General features: G+C 54.5%; 8 protein-coding genes across 8 annotated transcripts; 5 read left to right on the top strand and 3 right to left on the bottom strand.

The window, feature by feature from the left end:
* Positions 1 to 4,819: 4,819 nt before the first annotated feature.
* Positions 4,820 to 5,323, bottom strand: BU26DRAFT_533087 (Sm-like ribonucleoprotein; the record flags this gene model as incomplete). Its single annotated transcript, XM_033831134.1, has 3 exons — positions 4,820 to 5,008; positions 5,076 to 5,267; positions 5,321 to 5,323. The coding sequence occupies 3 exons, from the start codon at positions 5,321 to 5,323 to the stop codon at positions 4,820 to 4,822; spliced, it is 384 nt and encodes a 127-aa protein (XP_033680640.1).
* Positions 5,324 to 6,191: 868 nt separating this feature from the next.
* BU26DRAFT_522043 (uncharacterized protein) lies at positions 6,192 to 8,869 on the top strand. Its single transcript, XM_033829691.1, has 3 exons — positions 6,192 to 6,793; positions 6,859 to 6,950; positions 7,006 to 8,869. Exons 1-3 carry the CDS (start codon positions 6,670 to 6,672, stop codon positions 8,698 to 8,700), a joined length of 1,911 nt encoding a protein of 636 aa, XP_033680639.1. The 5' UTR covers positions 6,192 to 6,669; the 3' UTR covers positions 8,701 to 8,869.
* Positions 8,870 to 9,141: 272 nt separating this feature from the next.
* On the bottom strand, positions 9,142 to 10,790 carry BU26DRAFT_522042 (alpha-L RNA-binding motif-containing protein). Its single transcript, XM_033829690.1, has 3 exons — positions 10,699 to 10,790; positions 10,211 to 10,639; positions 9,142 to 10,141 (listed from the first exon to the last, which is right to left on the bottom strand). Exons 1-3 carry the CDS (start codon positions 10,735 to 10,737, stop codon positions 9,365 to 9,367), a joined length of 1,245 nt encoding a protein of 414 aa, XP_033680638.1. The 5' UTR covers positions 10,738 to 10,790; the 3' UTR covers positions 9,142 to 9,364.
* Positions 10,791 to 10,903: 113 nt separating this feature from the next.
* BU26DRAFT_522041 (uncharacterized protein) lies at positions 10,904 to 13,164 on the top strand. The gene is made up of 3 exons (XM_033829689.1): positions 10,904 to 11,534; positions 11,588 to 11,645; positions 11,694 to 13,164. Exons 1-3 carry the CDS (start codon positions 11,026 to 11,028, stop codon positions 12,786 to 12,788), a joined length of 1,662 nt encoding a protein of 553 aa, XP_033680637.1. The 5' UTR covers positions 10,904 to 11,025; the 3' UTR covers positions 12,789 to 13,164.
* A 754-nt stretch (positions 13,165 to 13,918) lies between these two features.
* Positions 13,919 to 17,171, top strand: BU26DRAFT_489877 (P-loop containing nucleoside triphosphate hydrolase protein). Its single transcript, XM_033826038.1, has 6 exons — positions 13,919 to 14,100; positions 14,201 to 14,216; positions 14,300 to 14,357; positions 14,419 to 15,074; positions 15,126 to 16,901; positions 16,955 to 17,171. The coding sequence occupies exons 1-6, from the start codon at positions 14,093 to 14,095 to the stop codon at positions 16,970 to 16,972; spliced, it is 2,532 nt and encodes an 843-aa protein (XP_033680636.1). The 5' UTR covers positions 13,919 to 14,092; the 3' UTR covers positions 16,973 to 17,171.
* Positions 17,172 to 17,416: 245 nt separating this feature from the next.
* On the top strand, positions 17,417 to 20,476 carry BU26DRAFT_553474 (uncharacterized protein). Its single transcript, XM_033832209.1, has 5 exons — positions 17,417 to 17,583; positions 17,656 to 17,774; positions 17,829 to 19,597; positions 19,700 to 19,789; positions 19,843 to 20,476. The coding sequence occupies exons 1-5, from the start codon at positions 17,519 to 17,521 to the stop codon at positions 20,098 to 20,100; spliced, it is 2,301 nt and encodes a 766-aa protein (XP_033680635.1). The 5' UTR covers positions 17,417 to 17,518; the 3' UTR covers positions 20,101 to 20,476.
* A 20-nt stretch (positions 20,477 to 20,496) lies between these two features.
* Positions 20,497 to 23,627, bottom strand: BU26DRAFT_489872 (DNA replication licensing factor MCM3). Its single transcript, XM_033826037.1, has 5 exons — positions 23,419 to 23,627; positions 23,348 to 23,366; positions 23,249 to 23,300; positions 22,787 to 23,200; positions 20,497 to 22,734 (listed from the first exon to the last, which is right to left on the bottom strand). The coding sequence occupies exons 1-5, from the start codon at positions 23,486 to 23,488 to the stop codon at positions 20,680 to 20,682; spliced, it is 2,610 nt and encodes an 869-aa protein (XP_033680634.1). The 5' UTR covers positions 23,489 to 23,627; the 3' UTR covers positions 20,497 to 20,679.
* Positions 23,628 to 23,829: 202 nt separating this feature from the next.
* BU26DRAFT_542354 (NAD(P)-binding protein) lies at positions 23,830 to 25,070 on the top strand. The gene is made up of 2 exons (XM_033831640.1): positions 23,830 to 24,445; positions 24,516 to 25,070. The coding sequence occupies exons 1-2, from the start codon at positions 24,022 to 24,024 to the stop codon at positions 24,923 to 24,925; spliced, it is 834 nt and encodes a 277-aa protein (XP_033680633.1). The 5' UTR covers positions 23,830 to 24,021; the 3' UTR covers positions 24,926 to 25,070.
* Positions 25,071 to 25,160: the final 90 nt, after the last annotated feature.

The following is a 25,160-nucleotide window of genomic DNA, read 5'->3' as shown; positions in this document are numbered from 1 at the left end:
GCTTCCCTTTCCGCTGCCTTGTTGAATCTCCATTCTAGGCCTTATCATCTTCGTTGTCCCCCAACACTTTCCCTTCCTGCGGGCCTGAACGAGGTTTCGAACCTGGCTACCAGCCATCGTATAAGAATCCAGGACATGGACCAGATAGAGACGTCTCCAAAACATCCCTTTGCATGGCCCACACTGCACTCTCTACCTTCCTATGAAGAAAGCCGACTCTATTCTTCACTACGTCCTATCGATCCTCAGCATCACAACCAAGGCTCCCTTTGTAAACCCAGTCATGCCGGGCGGCCACCAATCCCTCCTACCAGACATCATCTAGACAACTATCGAGCAAAGACGCCTCGTCCTCCGTCATGTCCAACGTATGACCTGCTTCATCCTCCTCCATCACTGTTATCCACCCAGGAGCCGGAACAGATAGATTCCGGCGACCGCGCAAGGCACGGTGGTAGCCTGGCACTGGGCAACAAGGGTACTCCGGCTTTGATGGAGTCTGCCGACGACAACGGTTGCTGTTGTGGGCATGCCCGGAAAGCAGACACCTCCAGTGCGTGTCCTCGGTGCACCGATGAGAAATCCGAAGCACTCGACCCCGCTCCACCTGCTTCCTACATAGTACTCTCAACATGTAGCGAGATGTACCTGAGTCTGGACTTTTTCAAGTGGCAGCGTTTTCGGAGTAGGTGTTCAAACTTCCCCACCTCTCGCGGTGTTGACGTTTGTAGGCAGCAATGGTCGACAATATTATGAAGAATACTCACGTCGAGTCTCACGGCAGCACCAAGAGGTAGCTAAAGATTCGGTGCTTCTCGAATCGATTTTCACAAAAGAGAGACATCTCAGCCACCACCCGCTTCAAGCGTCGGCGCTGAACCCTCAGGACGCAAACAGAGGCGTCCTGGAACGAGATTCCTGTCAGAACCTTAAGCGACCTCCGAATTCCCCCCCAGCACAGTACCTTCGCACGAGTATAAAGCTTTTGCACCCTCTGTCCAGTCACACACTCTTCTTCTGGACGCTGGCATGCTTCCTTGGCAGAGTACACGCTCTAGAAAACGTTGGTGCTGCAGCTAGGGAAAGCTGCTTGGGGTATTTCTCCAACGTATCTTTCCCGTTGTCTTGCTCAGCACAGCATTGTTCGACACGCTGGGGGTCCGGTGCCTACCACTTATCATGGGTGGTCTATCGCTATTTTGGCCAATCGTGAAGATGGACCCTCGGTCATCCACTGCGCTACTTTACAGTGTCTATCTGGCAAATCTGGCTGTCACGGCCGCATATGGTTACACTGCTTTCCAAGCACATACGGATCCGCGGATGTCCCTTCTCCTGAGTATTCTGCTGTCGGCGGCAATGTCATTACTGATTATAGTCTGCAGTCATGATGGCATGCAGTCTGTTCTCACATTCTTACCGGTTATATTGAGTCTCTGTACATATACGGTTGCGAATGTCTCTGCTATCGAGGCGTGCATGGGGAGGGGTCTAGGGGCTCTCTGTCAGATTATTTGTGACTGCTTCGAGGGATGTTTTCGCTACTTTGGAAGATGTCTTGAGAGCCTCGGTCGACGTTGGCAGCGTCGCTCTGGTATAGATAATGAGGAGGTCGAGAGGCAGAATATACTTCCGGTATAGGGAACAGCGGAGGATGTGGGTATCGGCACATGCCTACTCTACCCGTAACTCACCGACGCGCCTTGCTCGGAGGATGGTTTACTTCTTGTATTGTTCTTGAGCGTGTTTGATTGTCTCTTCTCCCCGTTCCTTCGTTTCATTTCAATGCTGGGAGCTTTCAAGGCTCCTAGACCAGGCAATTGGGTCGGATTGGCTTCGTCTTCTCTTTCTTAATAACACTTTTGAGTATAAAAGCAACTGTCAATCGCATTAGTGGGCCGGGATTTCGCCGGCAACCACAAGCCTCGTATTATTCTGAACGATATTCCACACAACTTCGAGGCATAGAAATATTACAGAGACCCTTTCTTCGCACAGCTGCTGGCCCCCGCCTTGTCGCATACTAACTGGGCAAATAAGAATTTCAAACGGCATAGTGAGACAGCAATCACGAGGCGCTCATCTAATTCCCTTTGCGCTAACCCTCTCTACCGCCGTGTTCGGCAGAGTACATTGCTTGGCCTCGAGAGACACTTTTCCAAGACCTGCAGAGAAGGCGCTTTGGTTGACTGCTAGCGGTTTGTCGGCCACTCTTCCCTTGATTAGCCTTGAATTGGGAATCAATTCGAGATTCCTACGTCGTCGAGCTCAGAAATATGTGCACGACACCAACGGGCTAGCTAAAAGAGGTGGGATCAATAACTCATTCGGACGGGATCCTTTATTACCATAGAGATGGTAGGGTATGGATCCCGAGAAATTTACTACCAATGCACACTATGAGTGGTTTCAATATCTAGTTGATTCATTCGAGACCAGACTGAAATTGCTGCCATAGAAAAATCCGCAAGACTACAGAAACTACGACCTTTTCTTTCGAAGGGTTCGACACCTCCATTATGATTTCCACGACTTCCTCGACAGGCCTCATTCCCAAGGCCACGAGACACACGTCGAAGAACTGTATGGCATCTCGGGGCAGTATTACGATCAACTGCTGGCCGGGTTCTATATCCCTAATGGGGGAGATATCTTGACTGAAGGGTACGGTTTGTTTCTCTCGCGACTTGGTTATCCGCCGCCGTAGCATATGGAAGCAAGCATTATACGTGTCTTAGATTGGTGATAGTACGTAGGACGCTAAATGTCTTAGAATGGCCGTTGCGAAGGTGGCTATTGTTCTACTGCGGCAGAGTTTCTGATACAGAATCTATTCCTGGGACTGGCGATTCCACTGTTGAAACCGGTTGGCCAGGGGCTTTACCAATTAGATGCCTGTTTCGAGATCGTTGACTTATTATTGCATACTGCCATGAGCGTGATCACGCTTCAAAGGCCTAATTAGACCTATGCTTAGGCGCGCCCACCTCTTCCGCAAGCATAGTGTCCGTTAGAGTTCCTCATCACCATCGACAATACCAACGCTCACTGTGACTATATAAACTGCCCTCCCTCCCTCCCCTACGGTATCCCCTTCCCCGCTTTCCCCACCGCCCTCAACTTCCCCATAAAGTCCAACTCCTCCTCGACATCCACGCCCACCGCCTCGCTAATATACCTATGCACGCCCCTCTCCCCGTTCTCAATATCCCAGTACCGACCGCGGTCACTATACACCAGCTCGCCATGCCTCTTCTGATCCGCCATGAGCACGAGCACCGACCGCGCAACCACATCGGGGCTCTGGATGTCGTCACCGAGCACTCCTCTGAGGGCGGGCGGCATGATGTTGGTGGCGGTCCAGCCGGGCGCGACGCCGTTGATGCGGATAGGCTGGGTAGAGGGCGGGGAGAGCGTGGGCTGGAGATTCTTGGAGAGGGAGCGGATGAGGCCGAGGACGCCGTGTTTAGCGGCGGCGTAGTCTGTGGCGGGGAAGCGGGCGAAGCCTTTCCGACGTATTAGCAAACATCGGTTCTGAAGGTTGAGCAGACTACATACTTGATGCCGAGCCCGTCATAACGATACTTCCTCCCTTCGGATTCTGCTTAATATAATGCAGACCCAGCTTCACTGTATACAAGCACCCAATCAGATTTACCTGGATCGTTCTCAGCGTCGGCGGGGCTGGATCGCCCTTCTCATCTACGTCGTCCTCGAGGAGAGTGCAGAGGGGTCTGGTGCCCGCATTGGCAAACACATGATCGATGTTGCCATACTTCTCTTTGGCGGCTTTGAACGCGGCGAGTTGCTCATCCCAGGATGTTACGTCGACTTTGCTGAAGGGGACTGTGGAGTTCTCGGGTTCGGGGAGGGGGTTCAGGTCGCAGGCGTAGACCTTTGCGCCGTGCTGGAGGAGGCGTTTGACTGTTGCAAGACCGATGCCGGAAGAGGCGCCTAGAGGAGTGTTAGTTACAACGATGAATGAATGGAAGATGAGTTGAGTTGGGTACCTGTGACGAGGACCACTTGATCCTTGATGCTTTCGAGGTAGGTATCTGTGATTGTGAAGCTGGTCTGCAGAAGGTAGAGGTACAAAGTCAGTATAGCTCTTTGGATTGTATGTTAATACCTCCTTATCCCTGTTAAACGTCTTAGGTGGTGATTCGAGCCACAACAGCAGACACTATGAGCTAAGCAGGTAGTTTGTAGGGAGACTTGCCATATTGTCCAGATAGGAAGTAGGCTAGAGCAGTTGAAGATCTACGATTCAGACTGCGAGCGTACCTGAATTATTATATGCGTGCTGCAGTGAACGGTCCGACGTTAGTATATTATCTAGGTTCGGGACTGACCCGGAGGTGACCCCGCGTAAGGTCCACCTGTGACCTGGAAGAATTAGGTATAGCTCGCTCCGTCGACCTCGCGAATCGCCCTGCAAAGAGATGGGGGCGTGCAACTATACTAGATTTATGTTTCACCCTTCCGCTGTCGGTCTTGTGCTCGTATTACCGCGCCTGGGGATTTACATGTGGCGGATCTGTAGCCACATTTGAGCCCCAGATATCAGGGCAGGATTGAAAGAACCGAGGCTTCTCCCAAATAGCTACCAGTATCTATCTTATGGTAGGCTGCGACGACAGCATCATCTGAGACGAGCTAATAGCATGAACCATGCGTCCATGGCCAGCAGGCGCCGGCAAGGGGTGAGAGTCGCAGTTGGTCGGAGAGGTCGATCCTCAACATGAGAGCGCATGGGTATATTTCGCACGGTCGAGTGTAAAGGCTTCCGGCTCTTGCTGCCCAAAATTCCCTACACACTTCAAGCGCCTCCACCACCGCCGCCTCTTCCACGCCCCCGTCCGCGGCCACGCATGCCTCGGCCACCGCGATCCCCGCGGTGCTCTCCCCGCGGGTGCATCCCGCCTCGTCCACCCCTCGTCGCTTGGTCCTTCGCCTGCTGTTCCTTGACTACCTCCACGATCTCGTCCGGGACCCGTAGGTACTTGATCTGCCGAAGTCAGCCCTTTCTTCAATAGCCCACGCTTCAATGCGGGCTTCATTGCCGTATGACTGACTGTACTGCCGCGCACGTATATCTCCGGTAACCTCCAGAACTTGTCACCATCTGCGCTTGTCTGTACCACCTCCTTCAATGTAAGGTTCATCCACGTATCGCAGTTGATCAGCAAGCCGTTTAGCGTCTCGCCGCTCTTCAGTTCGACTAGCATAGGGTGGCCCGTCGCGGCCGTTAAGAGACCGAGGGGTAGCTGTGGGGTAGAGTTAGCGGAAGCTCTATGCGACGAGCTCTGGAATGACGCACCATCGTGCTGAAACCGCGGTTCGCGTCGGTCGTTCAATGCAATCCTTAGTAAGGGCACGCGTAAGTGAGGCACGCACAGCGCCACAGTGGGGTTGGCGATTAGAGGGTTGGCTGGTGTCTGGTGATGTGGGCTGTTGGTTTTGAGACTGAGAGTCCACGCTCCTCCCGAATGGCATTCGAGAGAGCTTGGGCCAACGGTCTTGGCATTTGCAAACATCTGAGGATCTGATCTCTCTGAATCAGCCACAGCAATTCAAACTCTTCAACCAGCAATCATTACACTAGCAGCAAGTCTTAACTCGTTTCCAAGCTGTTGACCGAAGCTTGACCGGAAATGCACGCGGGATTCCATCTTTAGCGCAACGTCCAATCGGGGCGTTCGGTTGGTCCGAGCGCGGCCCTATCGATACTGCACCTCGGAGTCGTCGTCACCTCGACCGCTCGACCAATGCGATTCTCAAAGCCGCGTCAATTGTTCTGTTTTACTCGCCCGTGGAAACATGAAACCGCCGGCCAATGCTCTCAAGCTCTGCACGAACATTTCCCTTAGGTAGGCGGTTTTGGTGGTGGCCGTCCACCTTTAAAGCTGAAGGATCACCTGAAGCTCGAAACGCCGGTTTTGGTCCGTATCTTTGGGGAGACGTGAGGCGTGCTGCAGCTTCAATAATGTGCTCAAGCAGAAGTTCGAGTGGATTCAAATCCTTACAGGGAGAAGGTTGTTCGATTCTTGTACCAAGTACAGGTAGGTTTTTAGTACTAGAGGATCAGCCAGCTCCCTGCGGTCCGACCGTGGACGACAACATCTAGAATTCGAAGCTTTGATCAAGCCTGTTTGATTGTCGCTGGGATAGAAAATGTCTGAGGCTGTCTCCCGAGGCCTCCGTACGTGAAGGAAGGCGCAACCGGACAGAGAGCGTTCCTGCCACATGGCCTCTCAAGAGATCGCGAAACCGAAACTTGTCACCCCAGATAATAAGCCATCACCATCCTCACACTCACACTCCCGTCAACCATTCCTTTTCTTCGTGTCTGCATTTCCTGCGCGGCGCTGAATCGTGACCGCGCTGCTCAGCCCCGCTGACCCTATTCGGGGCCCCGGTCGCAAGCGACACGCGTCCAGTCAAGCGCTGATGGCTGGGGCTTCGACCTGATCTGCGCCCCATTAAACACCACTGCCTCCCGCCCTCTGCCTGGTGCCTGATCACCCCAAGTTCTCGTCGAGAACGACACCTGTCCCGTGTTTCCTTTCGACCCGTTGATTCCTTTAAGCTGGTGCTGTTGCTGTTTGTTTGCTGGCCTGACACACGTTCATTTTCTTGCCTCCGTCTTTCCTTTATTTTCTGTGAACCATGCGGTCCTTCAAATCGAAGGTACTGTCAGCCTGCGCCTGGGCGGTTCCGGTACTTACGGCCGTTCTTCCCCAAGGTCGACAATCTGACGTTGTTCGACCGGATGGGAAGCTCTTGGAGTTAGGTACGCGTGCCTCTTTATATCTATTCGTCTTTCGCCATCTCCAGGCAGCTGCTAAACCGTCGCAGACCTCCAAGAGAACTACGCACAAGCGACCTTCAGCGTCCCATGCGCTGGGTGTCTTGGCCAAGACCAAGCGGGCCATGATGACGAGTCTCTTGTAAGGCCCACTTCAGGCAACAAAAAGAGTGACATCCCTGCTCACCTACTCCTAGATCTTGAGCTTTAAGACCCACGCTCACAAGGAGCCTTGTGGCGCTTCCAACATTACTCTGAATGGAGTGTACCTTCCCCAAGAGTGGAACGGCGACTTCGCATCTGGCTCTGGATCCTACACTGGTGTTACCGACTTCCAAGAGAATGCGTGGTTCCTCCAGCACGACCTTGATCTTGAGTGGGAGTCTGCCTGTCTTCATGGCAACGACGAAGCCGAGGAAGCCGCCCAAGTTCTTACCGTGAATATCAAATCGATTGACGGCAAGAGCATAGAGAAGCCTTCCGGTTTCACGGTCTCATTCAAACAACTATCGCCGCCAGAACTTCTCAGACTTGAGGCCGTCCCTAACCGATCGGCCAGCAAGAAGGACCAGGCTGATTCGTGGAGGGAACCGCCAGCTCACCTCCGCTTGATCATCGCTTCACCCAAGGACGAGAGCAACGCCGTTGATGCTCCCGGCCAGTCATTCCTGGAAGACGACATCCGCGAGCTTAGAGCGCTCCAAGCCGAAGTACAGGAGCTCCAGAGAGCGATCAAGGAGAAGAAGAAGTTTATCAACTCGCAGCTGAAGAAGGACGCCGAAAGCTTCAAGGAGGAACTTCAGCAGTGCGACAGCATTACCTGTGTCGTCAGGGCTATTGCCCACAAAGCACACGGTGCCTGGAGGATCCTTTACATCCGGTTCCGCCCCAATCATCACCACCACCACCATCACCCTCCTCCACCGCCGCCTCCGATGGGTGGCCCCGAGGATCCATATCAGCGGGTATGGCGCGCTGGGAACCATGCCCAGGTACCAGAGGGTAACGTGAAGATCGACTCCTTCCATCACCCACCTCCACCTCCTCCACCTCCGCAGCCGACTGCACGCTACGGACCAGGTCACCATCCTCCTCCTCCTCCCCCTCCTCATCATCACCATGGACCTCCACACATGCCCCCACCAGACTCGCCATATGTCATCGCTCTGGAGATTGTCCTCGGTCTCCTCTGCTGCGGCTGCCTGGTCACGATCCTCCGTCACCGCTGCAGCAGCCTTCGCACACGCACCGAACGCGCTGCCACTCGCGAAGAACGCCGTACCGCGCGCGCCTACCGCCGAGCAGCCCGAAAGCTTGCCTGGCGCAACTGGTGGCACCGCAACTGCCGCGACGAAGAGCGCATCGAAGACTACGAGGAGAAGCGCAGCCTGATCCAGCACCAGGAAAGCGTCCTCGAGGAAGCAATGCAGGAGGAGATTCGCCAACTGCGCGCCGCCCACGGCGTCGTCAACGACCTCGTCCGCGCAGAAGAAGGCCGTATTCCCTCCTGCAATCCGCCTCCGCACACCCGCTGCTACTGCGGCCATCATCCTCCAGCCCATAATCCTGGTTCATACTCTCCCCTCTCAACCGCTTCCACGTACCCACCAACCTCCCTCCCCGAACTCCCATCACGTCCTCTCTCGCGCACAGACAGCCTTCCCGGCTATCGCTCCGACACATCGAGTGACCCGCCAGCGTATGAGGAAGACGAGGACGTGTCGGACTCTGTGCCGAACGGCTTCAGACATTATGCTCCATCTACTACGAGCTCCACTAGCTCGAGGTGGACACCTGAGAGCAGTGTGATCGATGTCAGTCCACGGCCGAGCGCAGAGACATTGCGGTATGCGGAGATGACGGACACGGGAGTGGGTGACGCGAAGAATTAGGTCTTTTCAGGGTAATGGCGTTTAGGAGAGGTAAACCCGCCATTGGTAAATACATACCAGGGCAGGATGAAGGCTAACAGGCAGCTTCTCGGTTCGCATTTTCCAGCCAGTTTTTCATCTTATGATATCACGGCGCATCTGGACGGGGTTTTCTGGGGCTCACGCTTCCTCGGCTTCAGCATCATGCATGTACGATTTCTTCTGCATGATTTCCGCATTTCATCCGGGCATCGGGCGAGAAAAAAGTCTCCCCACTAATAATCATACTTTCATAGTTGTACAATAGCTAGCTATGTCGAAGTAGACATAGCGTACACAAGCCTCGCTCAATTAGCGAGTTGAATACACTACCAAACCATCAACTGTTCCCAATGTGTGAGTGAAGTCCTTCTCAAATACGGACGCTTGGATGATATGCGGCATATACATGATATTGTACTGATCAAGTTTTACTGTTACATCGCCTTCCACATATATTCACACAAGAACGAATAGTAGACAAGACACAAGGCTCGCAGAAGAGCGAGAATGAATTATCCAAAAGATCAAACACCTCCAAATGCATATGAACTCCGTCTTGAATACAGTACTTGATGGCTACAGTATTGTACAGTTCCTATCTACACCTATACGCAGACGCATCCTACATCCCAACGCAGCTTGTCTATCGCCTCCTCAAATACCAGTTGAACGCTAGCTGTCCTGTCTCGATATGAAATGGTGTTGGCACCTCTGCTAGCCCGGGTCGCGCAACGGGGTGCCGTAGATAGACGGCGGCGCAGATATTCTGATTGACCTCGAGATATCGCGGTATGAACGCGAAGGCGGCCATGTAATCCCGCGGGCGCCATGGCGTAGCATAAGGCGCGGACGCGTCACGCTTGTTCCAGGCGGATGTGTGTTCGGTCTCCAAGCGTAACTTCTCAAACGCTGTCTTGAGTTTCTGTTGGTCTTCGGGGGAGAGGAGGGAGGTTGGCTCTTCGGAGGTGGTTGGCTCGGCTTGCGGGGCGGCGGACCGGGAGGCCAGGTGGTCTTTTAGGAAGGAGAATTGAGTGTCGAGAGTCGAGATGGTTTCAGGGGATGCCGTTTTCCACAGGCCAATAGCTTTCTTGACTGTCTGTCTGAAAGCACGAAACTTTTGCTTGTCCTTTGCGCCCACGTCCTCGTTCAGCACGTTCTCTACATCTTCCATGAGAGCCTGCATGTGTTTCTTTAGCTCCTGTGGTGTGGGCTCTTCGCGCGCGGCAAAGGTTTCTCGCTCGGCTGGTGGTGTGGATGCTTGGGCCTTCTCGCGGGATTCGGCCCGGGCGGCGGCTTTCTCTTTGGCGACCTTGCGCGCAGTTGCGGAGCGTCGCTTCTGGGCGCCGGTTGCGAACATTACGCTGGAGGGCTCGACTTGGAACATGTCGCCTGGGTTGAGCATGTAGCCGGGGAAGGGCATCTAGGAATATTAGCCGTGGCTCTCCAACCCATCGAAGATGTTCCTTCCAGATGTGTTTCAGGCTCATACCTTCTTTCCGTTGACCTTCACCAACCCATGCACACAGAATTGCTTCGCCTGCCGGACACTGCTCGCGAACAATGCCCTGAAAATAGCTGTGTCCAATCTCCTCTCGATCGGATAGTACGCCATCTGCATGTACGGCGTCATTGGAGGTGTCCGAGGCTTCTCTTGAGTATCTGCTCCAGCTCCTCGTCCAGCGGCCTGCTCGGATCCGTCATATCTGGCGAGGTACTTGTGGTCCATGGGCACCACGGCGGGCAGGTTTCTCCTGAACAATCGCTTCCACTTCTTCTCCTGAATCTGCTCGCCATGGTACGCTCGAGTATCCGACTTGGCCGACCACTTCTGCTGGAAATACGTTCGAGCCGTGACGTTCGGCGGTTTGAGCTGTGAGAGACTATACAGCGACCAGCGTGACCAGTCTTGTCTGACTTTCTATTCGATTGTTAGAATCACGCGCACGCCATCCCAATAGCTCGACAGGAGTTGCGCACCAGCTTCTTTAGCGAGTGAAACCTCGGCTTCTTCCTCATGATGACGAACAATCAATTGGCAGTGAAGGAGTGGGTATTGTTGCTGTTCAGACAATAGAGGTCCGCTGAGAGAATTGCGCCGGAGCAGCTTCGCCGGCGCCGATGGTCCGTGCCATCGAAAATCAAAAATCGGGCCGCCGCTAACAAGCTCCCCGCTAGAGCTCCTCCAAACTTCTCCCCAGCACTTTTTTCTTCAGCCCTCAATTTCTACACTTGATTTACAAATTCTCCTTCAACAAGCAGGAAGACCTAAGCTAATTGCCAACTTTCGCTGTACCTTACAGCACAATGTCCGACGACGCCAAACCCGTCATCGACGAGGTGCCGAGCAACCCCGCCGAAGCCGTTAAGACGGAGGAGTCAGTGGAGGTGAAGCCTGACGCAAAGCCCGACGCAAAGCCCGAGGCCGCCGACGAGGCCGCGAATGTTGAATTCACCGAGGATGTGAAGGCTGAGCAGAATGAGGCAGCCAACGGCACCACTGAGGCTGTCAAGAGTGAGGAGCCAGTTGACGAGAAGCCTGACGCAAAGCCCGACGCAAAGCCCGAGGCCGCCGACGAGGCCGCGAATGTTGAATTCACCGAGGATGTGAAGGCTAAGGAGAAAGAGGCAGCCAACGGCGCCGCTGAGGCCGTCAAAACCGAGGAGTCATCCGACGTCAAGAGCGAAGAGAAGGCTACAAACGGCACTGCTGAAGACGACAAGGAGACAAACTCCCGCTTTAAGGATGAGCGCAACAACAAGTTCGGCGACAAGCGCAATGGCGACGGGAAGTTCCAGAAGAACTGGCGACCGAGGTGCGCAAAGCTTTGAAGTTGCGCCGCATGTTCTCACTCACCAATTTCTACAGGCACGATGAGTTTGCGGATCTCCCAGAGACCGATGACCCCACCGAAATCCGTGCCCAGGTATGCTACTCTCATCATCCACCATTTTAATTGATCTAACTGCCGAAGGTTGAATTCTACTTCTCCAGCCAGAACCTCTGCACCGATAGACATCTATTCCTCGAGCTTGACGGCCCCAAGAATCGCCCTGTTCCGATCAAGCACATATGCCAGTTCAAGCGCATGCGCCGCTTCAAGCCTTACTCCGCTATCGTGGAGGCGCTACGGGATAGCGAGGACCTTGTCGTCGTAGATGACGGCGACTTTAGCGGCACCGGCAATGAGGCCGTGAAGCGCAAGGAGCCCATTGCGGTCCCGAAGAGGGAAAAAGACGACAAGTACCCACCCGACGCCGAAGAGCTCTACGAGCGCTTGTTCAAGTCTTCAGTCAACAACCTCGACGCCAGCATCTACGTGAAGGGATTTGGTGAAGAAGAGCAAGCTGGTCAGATTGCGCTAGAACAGTTTTTCAAACCCTACGGCTCCGTCATGGTCCGCAAACGCCGCGCTGACGATAAGAGCTGGAAAGGCAGCATCTTTGTCGAGTTCGAGAGCGAAGAGTCGCAGCAGCAGTTCCTTGCCTTGGACCCGAAGCCAAAGTATAACGGCAACGAGCTCACGGTCATGTCCAAGAAAGAGTATAGCGAGATGAAATGCAAAGAGAAGGGTATCACTCCGGCCTGGCTGCGCAACGAGGAATACCAAACCGCTCGGGGTGGTTACCGTGGCGGCCGAGGTCGAGGACGTGATCGGGGTGGGCGCGGTGGACGCGGCCGTGGTGGCCGCTACAACGACCGGTCAGATCGCAGCAACTATCGCGACAATCGGGACCGTCGGGACCACCGAGACCGTCGTGGACGCGACCGATCTCGCTCGCGGTCTCCTCCTAGGCGTCGAGACCGTGACGGTTCGCGTTCATCAGAGGAGAGCAAGGACTGGAACGGCCGTCGCGACAGGTTCCAGAAGTCTAGGGATTTCAAGGGAGACAAGCGGGGCAACCAACAGGAGGACCGCAAGCCGCTCGAAACCAACGCGTATGGTGTTCCTGTTGTCAAGGATACACGCACCGAGGTCGAAAAGGCAAAGTCCAAGCGCAAGGCCGAAGACTCTGAGCGCGGGGACAGCCCTAAGAAGCCGAAGATTGAGATCAAGGAGGACGAGTAGATGGTGCCACTTCGCACCGTCTCGCATGCTGTCTCTTCATCGAATCTCATTATCTCAATGATCTCCATCCTCCTCCCTACAAGAAAGCGATGCCTTCACCATTCATGGGCACAAGCTGGCTTTTCTCAGACCGCACACAGCATGACTCTGTTTTCGCGCAAATACTGCCCCCAGGGTAGTGACTAAAATCTCTTTGCATATTGGAGCTAAAAACACGGCGTCAGGGTACTTTTCTTTTCTATGGTGGTCTATTCCAAGATACCATTATCGTGGTCGGGCGGGCACTAGGGCGAATTTCCATGTTTCAGTATTTCGTCTCATACAGTGCTGTATGATAGTCTACGATGCCATGCTCTCATATGAATACGAGAGACGTCTTCAAAGTCCTTGATTCCCTCTCGTGATATTGCCTTGGTAAACGTAAGAGGTGCTGAATCCTACCAGACTTCGTTGAACCTTTTCTGCCTGTCATGATCACCTTTGCCTCTTACTGCCTGCGCTGCCGTAGTTTGCGACTTATCTCCGAACTTATAAGCTGGACCTAATCTCTCCCATTTGTCATCAAGCCTGTTCTTCAGACAGCTCTTCCTCCCTGCGCTTCTCAAATATTGCGCCTCGCAGTAGCTCGCGATTGATATTTCAGCAGCAGTTTTGGCGACTTCTGAGGCGACGTAGAGGATTTGACACGGGCTTGCCTTCTCAAGCCAGATACCTAGGTAACCATAGGTATCTATGACCCATCCGGAACAATTGTACCCTCTTGTCATACATGGAGAGTGTGAAGCCGACGAAAGTGCTGCCATCATGATCTGGTGACGTTCCCTGCTCTTCCGCTGCCCAATTAAACGCTTTGGGCCGCTGCGCCGTGGTCGAGGGCAGAGTCACCAGAGGGCTCTCAAAGGGTGCGAGGAGTCATACGTGAAATGTTCCGTTGAGTAGCTAGAAAAGAAGGGCTGAACGCGCTTGATTTGCAAACATTCACGGTCGAGTATGACTCCTCGCCCAGCTGCTGATGGTGATGAATGAGCTAACGCCACCAGGCGGACTAACCGTAAGCGAGTGCCTGCCCCACCATGCAAAACTCGTCCTCTCCTCCCACTTCCCTTTCACTTCCAAGAGTCTCGCACGCCAGCGCCTCGGGCTTATATAGAGCGCTCCCCGCCTGCTTGCCTTTGGTCTGCACAGCCAGAGCACCAACTGCAACCTCTGCAACCTTTTAAGCCTGCCGACCCCTCCGTGCGGGGTATTCGAACGCAACCTACCACCGAATTTTCAAGTAGAGAACAGCAAACAACACCGCCAAAATGGTCAAGTAAGTCGCCGCCTCTCTCCCCTATCGCGAATGCGAGGGCAAATCCGTCCTAGACGGCGTGTTTTACGCTTGATTGAACACAATGCTAACAGTTCGCCAGCTTCACGGTCGAAGAGGTACGTACCGCACACACAACACCCCACAATATACATATCTGGTATTAGGATGGAGAGATGACAGGAACTGACGGCATCGGTAGATACGTGCCTTGATGGACAGCGCGGCCAACATCCGCAACATGTCCGTCATTGCCCACGGTAAGCGCTCCTCGACAGCCCCGCACTGCATAAACAACAGGCTAACCCATTGTGCGCGCAGTCGACCACGGCAAGTCCACCCTCACCGACTCCCTCGTGCAGCGAGCCGGTATCATCTCTGCGGCGAAAGCTGGAGAAGCGCGGTTTACGGATACGCGACCGGACGAGCAGGAGCGTGGTGTGACGATCAAGTCCACCGCCATCTCCCTGTATGCCACCCTGTCCGACCCGGAGGACCTCAAGGACATCCCCGTCAAGGTCGAGAAGAACGACTTCTTGATCAACCTCATCGACTCGCCCGGACACGTTGACTTCTCGTCCGAGGTCACGGCCGCCCTCCGTGTCACCGATGGTGCGCTCGTCGTCGTCGACACCGTAGAAGGTGTCTGCGTCCAGACCGAGACTGTGCTGCGACAGGCTCTTGGTGAGCGTATCAAACCCGTCGTCATCATCAACAAGGTCGATCGTGCGCTGCTCGAGCTGCAGGTTACAAAGGAGGACCTGTACCAGAACTTCTCGCGTGTCATTGAATCCGTCAACGTCGTCATTGCCACCTACTTCGACAAGGCCCTCGGTGATGTCCAGGTCTACCCCTACCAGGGTACCATTGCCTTCGGCTCTGGTCTACACGGCTGGGCCTTCACTGTCCGCCAGTTTGCTGCCCGATACGCAAAGAAGTTCGGTGTCGACAAGAACAAGATGATGGAGCGTCTCTGGGTAAGTACCCGACTCACTTCATCTCAATGTGCATAAGCTTACAATTTCTAGGGCGACAACTACTTCAACCCCAACACCAAGAAGTGGACCAAGACCGGCAATCACGAGGGCAAGCCGCTTGAGCGTGCCTTTAACCAGTTCATCCTTGATCCCATCTTCCGCATCTTCGGCGCAGTGATGAACTTCAAGACTGAGGAGATCCCGACTCTGCTCGAGAAGCTTGAGATCAAGCTTACCAGCTCGGAGAAGGACCTCGAGGGCAAGCAGCTCCTCAAGGTTGTCATGCGCAAGTTCCTTCCAGCTGCCGACGCCCTTCTGGAGATGATGATTCTCCACCTGCCGTCTCCCATCACCGCCCAGAAGTACCGTATGGAGACTCTCTACGAGGGTCCCCACGACGATGAGAACGCCATTGGTATCCGTGACTGCGATCCCAAGGGCCCGCTCATGTTGTACGTCTCCAAGATGGTGCCGACCTCCGACAAGGGTCGATTCTATGCCTTCGGTCGTGTCTTCTCTGGTACCGTTCGCTCCGGTCTTAAGGTCCGCATTCAAGGCCCCAACTACATCCCCGGAAAGAAGGAAGACTTGTTCGTCAAGGCCGTTCAGCGTACCGTTCTCATGATGGGTCGTTCCGTCGAGCCCATTGAGGATGTGCCGGCTGGTAACATTCTTGGTCTCGTCGGTATCGACCAGTTCTTGCTCAAGTCTGGTACACTTACCACGAACGAGAATGCGCACAACTTGAAAGTCATGAAGTTCTCCGTGTCCCCCGTCGTGCAGCGTTCCGTTGAGGTCAAGAACGCCCAGGATCTGCCCAAGCTGGTCGAAGGTCTTAAGCGTCTCTCCAAGTCTGATCCATGCGTCCTGTGCTCCATCAACGAGTCGGGAGAGCACATCGTCGCCGGTGCTGGTGAGTTGCACCTCGAGATTTGCTTGAAGGACTTGGAAGAGGACCACGCTGGTGTGGCACTCCGATTCTCCGATCCTGTCGTCCAGTACCGTGAGACGGTTGGCGCCCCCTCGCGCATGACTGCGCTGTCCAAGTCGCCCAACAAGCACAACCGTCTGTACGTCACTGCGCAGCCTTTGGATGAGGAGGTTTCCGTGGCTATCGAGCAGGGCAAGATCGGCCCTAGGGACGATTTCAAGTCTCGTGCCCGTCTGCTTGCCGATGAGCACGGCTGGGACGTCACCGATGCCCGTAAGATTTGGTGCTTCGGTCCCGACACTACTGGCGCCAATCTGCTCGTCGACCAGACCAAGGCCGTCCAGTACCTGAACGAAATCAAGGACTCTGTCGTCTCTGGTTTCCAGTGGGCTACCAAGGAAGGCCCGGTTGCTGAGGAGCCGATGCGATCGGTCCGCTTCAATATCATGGATGTTACCCTCCACGCCGATGCTATCCACCGTGGTGGCGGTCAGATCATTCCTACTGCTCGTCGTGTGTTCTACGCCGCTACTCTGCTTGCAGAGCCGAGCCTGCAGGAGCCTGTCTACCTCGTCGAAATCCAGGTGCCCGAGCAGGCTATGGGTGGTATCTACGGTGTGCTTACCCGGAGGAGAGGCCATGTCTTCGAGGAGAACCAGCGTGTCGGAACCCCGCTCTTCAACGTCAAGGCCTACCTTCCCGTCAACGAGTCCTTCGGTTTCACTGCTGATCTTCGTTCCAACACTGCCGGCCAGGCCTTCCCTCAGATGGTGTTCGACCACTGGCAGATCCTTCAGGGTGGCTCACCGCTTGACTCATCGACACTGCCGGGTAAAATCGTCTCCACGATGCGAAAGCGGAAGGGTATCAAGGTTGAGGTGCCGGATTTTAGCAACGTAAGTTCCGCCAATCCTAGCTGCCGAGGTTTCGCATGCTAACTCCTTAACAGTACTATGACAAGCTATAGAGGAAAGGTATCCAAAATCGTTAGATTTCCTTTACTCTCGACCTTGGTGCGGCGGTCTTGGGCCTGCTCGCGATAGCTGGTCGCTGTATAGCACGAAAAGTTCCAATATGGAGCAACCAGGCACGAAAACGTGGATCCGAGCAGCTGGCTCTTGGGGTTGGACATAAGACACGGTTAATGACCCTTTCCCTAGCGTGCTTTTCGTGTGATGTAGTACAGAGTACAAATCAATACTATGTCGCACAATTGATTTCACTTACGGATGTAATGTTGGTGAATTGTTCCTAAGGATAACGGTGCAAGGCTGCAGCCTCGTGAATTTGAAAGTGGAAGGCTTGAACCTGCATACCTACCTGGGTAGGTAGCGGGGCATCGGTCATGTGATGCGGGGGCCTTGACGCGAATAAGCGCGCCAAGACCAGTCTCAGTCACTTCTGGATCGCGCTCACTCACAGATCTCGAACACGTTTCCTGCTTTCTCCTTGCGCGCATATAACGGACTTCCCACGCTCGGCTCCAGTAGCGGAAGGTGTCGGAGGTGCAAACATGCTCCTTGAAGAGAAAGACAGAGGCGCGTTCAAGCAGTTCTTGCTTCCTAAGCTCGAGACCATGTACGTTTGCCTGGTGTTGTGGAGGCTGAAGGGTTTCAGCGGGCCTTGCGCAAGATGCTAACTGAATAACAGCTCCGATGCGGACGCAGAAGTTCTCGCGGATTATGTGATCGCGCTCATCACCGCCGACGGTCCCGATACGGCAGTCAAGCAGAATTGCGTGGAGGCGCTGACGGATTTCTTGCAAGAGCGTGGGTACATATCGCGAGGGAAGATGGCTGGAGAGATGCGCTGACTCTGGGTAGATGCCGGGGCTTTTGTGGCGGATGTGGTCAGGGCGATTGAGCAAAGGAGTTGGGAGGATGATGGTCCGAAGGTGAAGCTCGAGTCTGCACCGATAGCTTCTATTGTAGGAGCCGACTCGGCGCCGTTCATTGTGCCAACGGACAACAGCACGGGCATGCGAATGAAGAACGGTCGGTCGGCGCCCGCCTCCTCGCTACGAAAGAACTCTCTACCAGATCGGCCGACCGGGCCTTCACCTTCACACCGATTGGCAGCCTCGATAGCACGAGCGACCAAAATTCCTAATGGAAAGGGCAACCAGTCGCGGAAACGGAAGCTCCACGATCGGGAAACGCGCCAGACAGGCGAGGGTCTTCAGGATACGTATATCACACTCAATGCTAGCGATGACAGGCCATCCAAGCAACTAGCCAGAGGAGGAGGAACGGACGGTCGACGCGGATTTGGAGGGCGGGGTGTGAGGACCTCAGCAACCGGATCTCGAGTACTGCCGCCACCCTCGATTTCCCCCCTCGCTTCCTTTCCCACACTTCCTATTGGGCTTCCTCCAATCGACCCTAACAACCCGATGTCTTTCATATCTGCGATGGCTGCCCTTCTAGGCATGTTTCCCGGAGTTTTGCCACATCCTGGTTCTGCGCCTTCTTCTCCCAAAGCAAGGTGCAAGGACTACGACAAGAAGGGATTCTGCCTTATGGGGAGCTTGTGCCCCTACGAGCACGGCGAGATGCATCCTGCTACAGTGCTAGAATACGATCCGAACCATGCATCGCTGGCCGTGGAACCCCTCCTGGGCTCCAATGGACGTCGAAGAAATCACCAAGGTAAAGACCGTAACGATGCGAGAGGGAAAGGAACCTCCAGCGCGGGTCCTCCCCGTGCAGCCTTCTCCCACACCGGGCTGTCTCACGACCGTACGAATTGCATCATTGCTGTTGAGAAGATTCCGGTAGAGCATTGCTCCGAAGATAGCGTCCGGAACTTCTTCTCCCAGTTCGGGAAGATAGTTGATATAGAAATGCAAGGCTACAACCGCCTTGCCATCGTTAAGTTCGAGGACCACGCTACCGCACAACGCGCCTACGACAGTCCTAAGGTTGTTTCCGATAATAGGTTTGTTAAAGTGTATTGGTACAAACCTAAGACTGCGAGGCAGAGTAATGGTGTTCATGGAACTATGCGAGGTTGGGGCGCCGCACTGGGTCAAGACATCCCTGAGATCTACAAGGAAGACGATGAGATGATCGACTTCGAAGAGTTCGAAAAGCGGCAAGCGGAAGCCCAGAAAGCTTTCGAGGAGCGACAGAGGAAGGTCGAGGAAGTAGCAGCCAAAGCTGAAGAGGTCGACAAGCAGTTGCGGGTGAAAGAGGGGCAGATACGGGATTTCAAGCTCAAGTTCGCGGAGAAGTATAGGGCAATAGGAGAACAGGTAATGAAGAGGAGGGGCAGAGAGATGTCTCTTGATGATCCGTGGCTAATGGTTGATTTATCAAACCTGCAGGCGGAAGCCGAAGGTTTATTTGCCGACCACGAGTCAGATATGCCGACGACGCTCCGGGCAGGTAGCTTTCGAGGAAGTTACCGAGCGAGGGGTTTCGGGGTTTCTTCGCAGCGCGGACGAGGAGCTTATCGTGGACGTGGATATGCAGGAGCACCTAATAGGGGACGTAGCAGCGTCATAAGGCTCGACAACCGGCCGAAGCGCCTTGCCATCGCGGGAATCGAGCCTGGATCGAAGGAGGACGAAGCTGTGAGGCAACATCTTCAGGTACGTTTCGACCTTTAGCATGCCATATAGTACTCTGCAAAGGCGCGTGAAGCCCTTCAGGGTTCGCTATACCGCCGAGGAGAGAATGCTAACACTTTCCAGAACGCCTACGGCTGCGAAATCATCCAACAGCATATGGAGCAACCCAATACGCTGATCGTCGGCTTCCAGGAGCGCTACATGGCTGAAATAGTACGTACTTCATTCTCTGGCCAGCATTATCACCAGCTAACCTTTCTACACAGTTCCTTGACGAAGCTTCCCACATCCCTGACGTCGGAAAGCTCGAACTATCCTGGGTCCCCAACAACGTCTCCGTAGTGGTGAACTCGACCGAAGACGAGTCGTTTGCGTCGCGACGAGATAATGATGACGAATCTTCTACCGCAGACGAGCAGGAGGTGAGGAAGGGAGCAGATGTAGTAGTAAAGGTGGAAGAGGAGCAGACGAATGGAGTGGATGTGGATTTGGACGTTGCGGATGATGAGGATGCGTGGCTTTAAGCTCCTTTCCGCATCTGGTCCTGAATGTACATGAAGGATTTATTATATGGTGGGCAATGCATATGGGCGTTCAGTATTTCAGCATTCGATAATACCCCCGGCATCAAGGGGACGGCGATGTACGGCTTATGTGGGGAGCAGTGCATACGGGCGTTCGATGTTTCAGCATTTGGTAATACCCCCCGGACGGAGATGTACAAGGCCATACATATGTAGCATGGTCGCGCACATGTCTGTCTATTTTAGTAGATAGACGGGCATAGAGTATCTGGTTTTACGATTTGTTTTGTGGCAAAATCATTACCGTTCGTTCGCTCTCTCTCTGGAGTTCGGTGAGTTGGAGCAAACGAGCACAGGCGCGCGGATGAGAAGGGAGTAAGACTAGAAGGTTTCCTTCCATATTATATTTCCACACATAAGCAAACAAGCCAGCCTATCCTATCCTGAACGCCAAACCATGCACCTCATTGTCTTCCGACCCGACCCGACCCCACCACCATTCCATGTACTCCGCTCATCGCAATCATAACCCATCGTCACCCATAATACTAGCTTCCGGCACACACGCGCTCTCTCCCTCTAAATCTTATACACGATCCCCCCACTATACATAATTTTATTCCTATCACTCAGCGCCTCGAGCGCCTTCTCCGCCTCCTCTTCGCCGAACGGCTCGCGACCCGCTCCGCTTCCCAGACGCGCATTCACAGCGGCCACCAGCGGCTCTACGTCCGCGGCGTCATTTGCGAACAACGGGCCGTCGATCAGCTGACCGACGGCTGTTTGGAAGACCTGGAGACGCGCGGGGTTGATGCCCTGCGAGTCTTGGGATTGTGTGGCGGGGAGTTGGGAGGCGGGGAGGGAAGATGCGGCGCTGAGCTGTGAGGATGTCGCGCCCGTTTTGCGGGAGGGTTGTGTGGTAGTGGTGGTACGGGACTGGGTGGTGCGTTGCGTCTTTGGCGTCACGCGGTAGAGATCCTCGTTCTCATCTTCTTCCTCCTCGTCCTCTTCGTCGACTGCAGAGATCCGAGGTGTACGTTGGCTGCGTGTGCTCGGACCGCCCGCCCTCCGCGGCGGCGTCGTCTGCCTCTCATCGCCGTCCTCATCGTCATCCGAGGAATCCTCATCCGTGGACATTGCATCCGGATCGCGGGTGATGCGACGCCGCTTACGGCGCTCAGCCTCCACGACCTCCTTGAATAGGGCGAAACGGAGGATCTGCTCCGCGACCTCTGCATCCTTCTGCTCTACACGCTTAGACAGACGCGCTTTCGCATGCGCGGTGGAAAGACGGATAAGCGTTTCCAGCGTACGCGCAGTGATAGGTGAGGTGCGGCGGGTTCCAGCGTCCAGTTCATCATTTCGCAGCGCGGAATACGCTTCAGTGATGTGGCGGGCAGCGCCCTGCGTAAGGACCGGTTTCTCGCGCTTGGCATACTGTATGTATTTCTTGATAAAGGGGATAGAGAGGACTTCCGTGCGGCGCGAAGAGCCGCGGCCAACGGTTATAGTGACGCCCGAGTGCAGCATAGGGTTGAATTTCTCGTAGACTTCCGTCGGGCGATTGGCGTCAGTATCGGTGTCGAGACCCACGCCAAGGAGCTGTGCGCCTTCTTCGCGGACGGGTGCGCCCTCTTCAGTTCCCGGTTGTCGGTACCGATGCATGCGGAGGACGTGCTCTGAGACCTGGCGATCGCGGGCGTCTTCGATGTCGTCTGTAACGACGAAGAGCAGATCGAAACGCGAGAGAAGTGAATCTGGAAGCGCGATGTTGCGATGTGGGTCCTTGTGGATGTCGTACTGACCGAAGATGGGATTTGCGGCTGCAATGACGCTGCAACGGGCGTTGAGCGAGGTGTGGATGCCTGCTTTGGCGATGGTGACGGTTTGCTGCTCCATGACTTCGTGGATGGCAACGCGGTCAACGTCGGACATCTTGTCAAACTCATCGATACAGACGACGCCGCGGTCACCGAGAACCATAGCACCAGCTTCTAGACGTCGTTCGCCTGTCTCCTTGTCCGATGTAACGGCTGCTGTGAGACCGACACCGGAGGATCCACGGCCCGTTGTGGCGATGGCGAGGGGCGCGGTGTTGAGGACGAAGCGGAGTAGTTGGGATTTTGCGGTTGAGGGGTCGCCGACCATGAGGATGTTGATGTCTCCTCGGAGATGGGTGCCGTTTTCGAGGTTCTTTTCTACACCGCCAAGGAGCATGAGAAGAATGGCCTTTTTGATGTAGTCATGGCCGTAGATTGAGGGAGCCAGGGACTGGGACAGCAGGTCGAATACTCGCTTGTTCTTGGCGATCTTGTTGATGTTACGGATATCCGTGTCAGTGATGGTCGCCTGTGCAATGCCACCGCCCGACTTTGAGGAGAGCAGGATGATGTTGTTCGCCAGGACCACAGTGCGGAAGGTCGAGCTGCCGGACGAAGCATTGCGGTTACCGAGCGAACGGTAGATACCCACCAGCTGGATCCTGTCGCCAGGCTTGACACGGTCAACGAGGTCGTCGTCCACCAGCACGTCTATGGAGCGCGGCAGCTGCCCGGCAGGCGCTCGCTCTGGCATTTCCTGAATAGAAATGCTCTGGTGGTCTCTGTAGATGCAGTAGCCATATTCGGTGATGAGCTGCACCCCGATTAGCAATACATCCTCCTTCCATCCATTCAAGTCTACACACCGGATTGCCCTCTTCGTCTTCAGTCGGGTAGACGCTCGTGCTCGCGGCGCCCATGGTCATTGTCTGATCCCTGTACTCTCTGAAGTGAAACTTCTGCTTATTCTCGCTATAGTGCACGCTCTTGACCACCTTCGGCCGCACAAGCGACGTCTTGGTCACAATGCCTTCCAGCGAGACCATATGGTTCAGCTGGTTCGAGCTCAGGGTTCGCGGATTGCACGAGAACTCGCCGAAGCTGCCGATGTAGGCGCAGTAATATACCACATCGTCAGAGGTCTCGTACTTTGGTCTGTCTGGAAGGGTCTTGACGACGTTCTTAAGGGCGCGGTCGAAGGCTTCTACGAAGTCGAAGGGCTGGTTGAGGATGCCGTCTGCCAGCTCGCGGTTGTGTGCTCGGATCTCGTCTAAGCTGACCTGCAAGCAATCAGTATATGTCTCTTTTGCTTCTATCATGATGCGTACTGTGAGCCTCCTCTGGCCGCGATTCAGCATCACCAGAATATCTGGTCGGTAGCTGAGGGCGTTAGTATGGGTGTTTAGGGGCTATCGCATCCCAAGTACCTTCGTGCGGCGACATCCTCTGCTCAGCTGTCAGCATCCTGGAAGACAATGCGTATAAGAGTTCTACATACGTGGATCCAAAAACTCCTCGGCGAGCCTTATGCGCCGGCGCAAATCCTCGTCCTTAATCACCTCGGTCATTGTGAAGAGATTGCTGCGCGACAGAAGCGCAGTCTATGCCGTCTGCGGCGCGAAACGTACGCAAATGGAGGAGGAAAGGTGGTATCGAAAGTGTGCGGGTATCTAGAAGAGAAGTGTTGTCGCAATGCCAGGCTGCGCTGCGAGAGGGGTGAAATTGGGGGTTGGCGAGGAAGGCGCGTAAAGTGGTTTCGCGTCTTGCGCTATTCCGTTCTGAGACGCGTTTCGCGTTTCAATCAAAACTCCCTTCTGGGACTAGCCGCCTGCAGGGCTATGCAACTGGATGACACCGGCGCCGGATACCTTCCCTTCCATTGCTCTTCCTCTCAACCCAAGATGCCGATGTCATGTTCCAGGACCACATTTATTGCTACTCATTCGGTTATCGTTGACGTAATGCGTCGTCAAGGACTTCGATCGGATTTAGACCCCCTTAAAGCCACAAAGAGATGCATATATAAGGCTCGTTGTGACGACGAAAGTCAAGCCCACTTCTACCTCCTCCCTCAAACGTATTTTGACAAGCTCGTATCGAAATGGCCCCACGCATCTTCCTCATCACAGGCACCTCAACCGGCTTCGGCGCAGAGCTGGTCAAGGTTGTTCTCAAGAACGGTGACCACGTTGTCGCGACAGCTCGCAACTCTTCAAAGCTATCCTTCGACGGCGCCGATTCGACCAACAGCCTCTTTGTGGATCTCGACGTGACCAAGCAAGAGTCCGTCGATAAAGCGTTCGACGAAGCCATCAAGAAGTTCAAGCGAGTGGACGTCGTGGTCAACAATGCCGGATATGGCCTCTCGGGCCCCTTCGAGACGCTCTCCGACAAACAAATCCGTACGCAGATGGAGATCAACTTCTTTGGCCTAATCAACGTTACCCGCAAGGCAATGGAGATCATGCGGGACTTGAAGACTGGAGGTGTCATCCAGCAAGTTACTTCTATCGGCGGTCAAGTTGGTCAGTACTATCCGAAAATGGAAGGAAAACATGGTCAGATCCGGATCTACCAGGGCTAACACATCGACAGGCGTGCCTTCCTTCTCAATCTACTGCGCGTCGAAATGGGCTGTCGAAGGGTTTACCGAGGCAATCTCGAAAGAGGTGAAGCCCGAATGGGGCATCAAGTTCACATGCATTGAACCAGGTGGTTTCCGTACCGACTGGTCTGGCCGTTCCATGGACTTCGGAGAGAAGCCAAACGCAGCATACAGTCACATCAACGCGAAAGAGAATGCTAGCCAGAGGCATATGACTCAAGCTGGCGATCCAGTGAAGGCTGCCAAGGTCTTCTATGATCTTGCAGTCATGGATAATCCACCGCTACGTTGCATCGTCGGAACTGATGCGTACTCCACCATCAACCAGAAGCTAGACACGTATTCCCAAAACGTGAAGGAGTTCGAGAAGTGGAGTAATAGCACTGACGTGGATGGCTAAGGTGCTAGAGACGAACGTTCAGCTGAGCATCCAGGGGCAATTGTGGGCGGCGGAGATATTCGTGGGCGTTCTCTTCACCGCGCTTTCTCCACTTCAACCGCACAAATGCAAAGAGGGAATGATCCCGGAAATACAGCTAATTAACCTTGAACTTTTGGCACGCCATGTTTGCTCATTCCAAGCCTCAATGAGATGCTGACATTGCTGCAGCAGCGGCCACATCGGACTCAGGATA

The sequence above is a fragment of the Trematosphaeria pertusa genome (assembly GCF_010094035.1).
Source record: "Trematosphaeria pertusa strain CBS 122368 unplaced genomic scaffold BU26scaffold_12, whole genome shotgun sequence".
NCBI classification, from domain to species: domain Eukaryota; kingdom Fungi; phylum Ascomycota; class Dothideomycetes; order Pleosporales; family Trematosphaeriaceae; genus Trematosphaeria; species Trematosphaeria pertusa.
The sequence above is the reverse complement of the archived record's forward strand: the minus strand, read 5'-3'. Positions and strand labels throughout refer to the sequence as shown.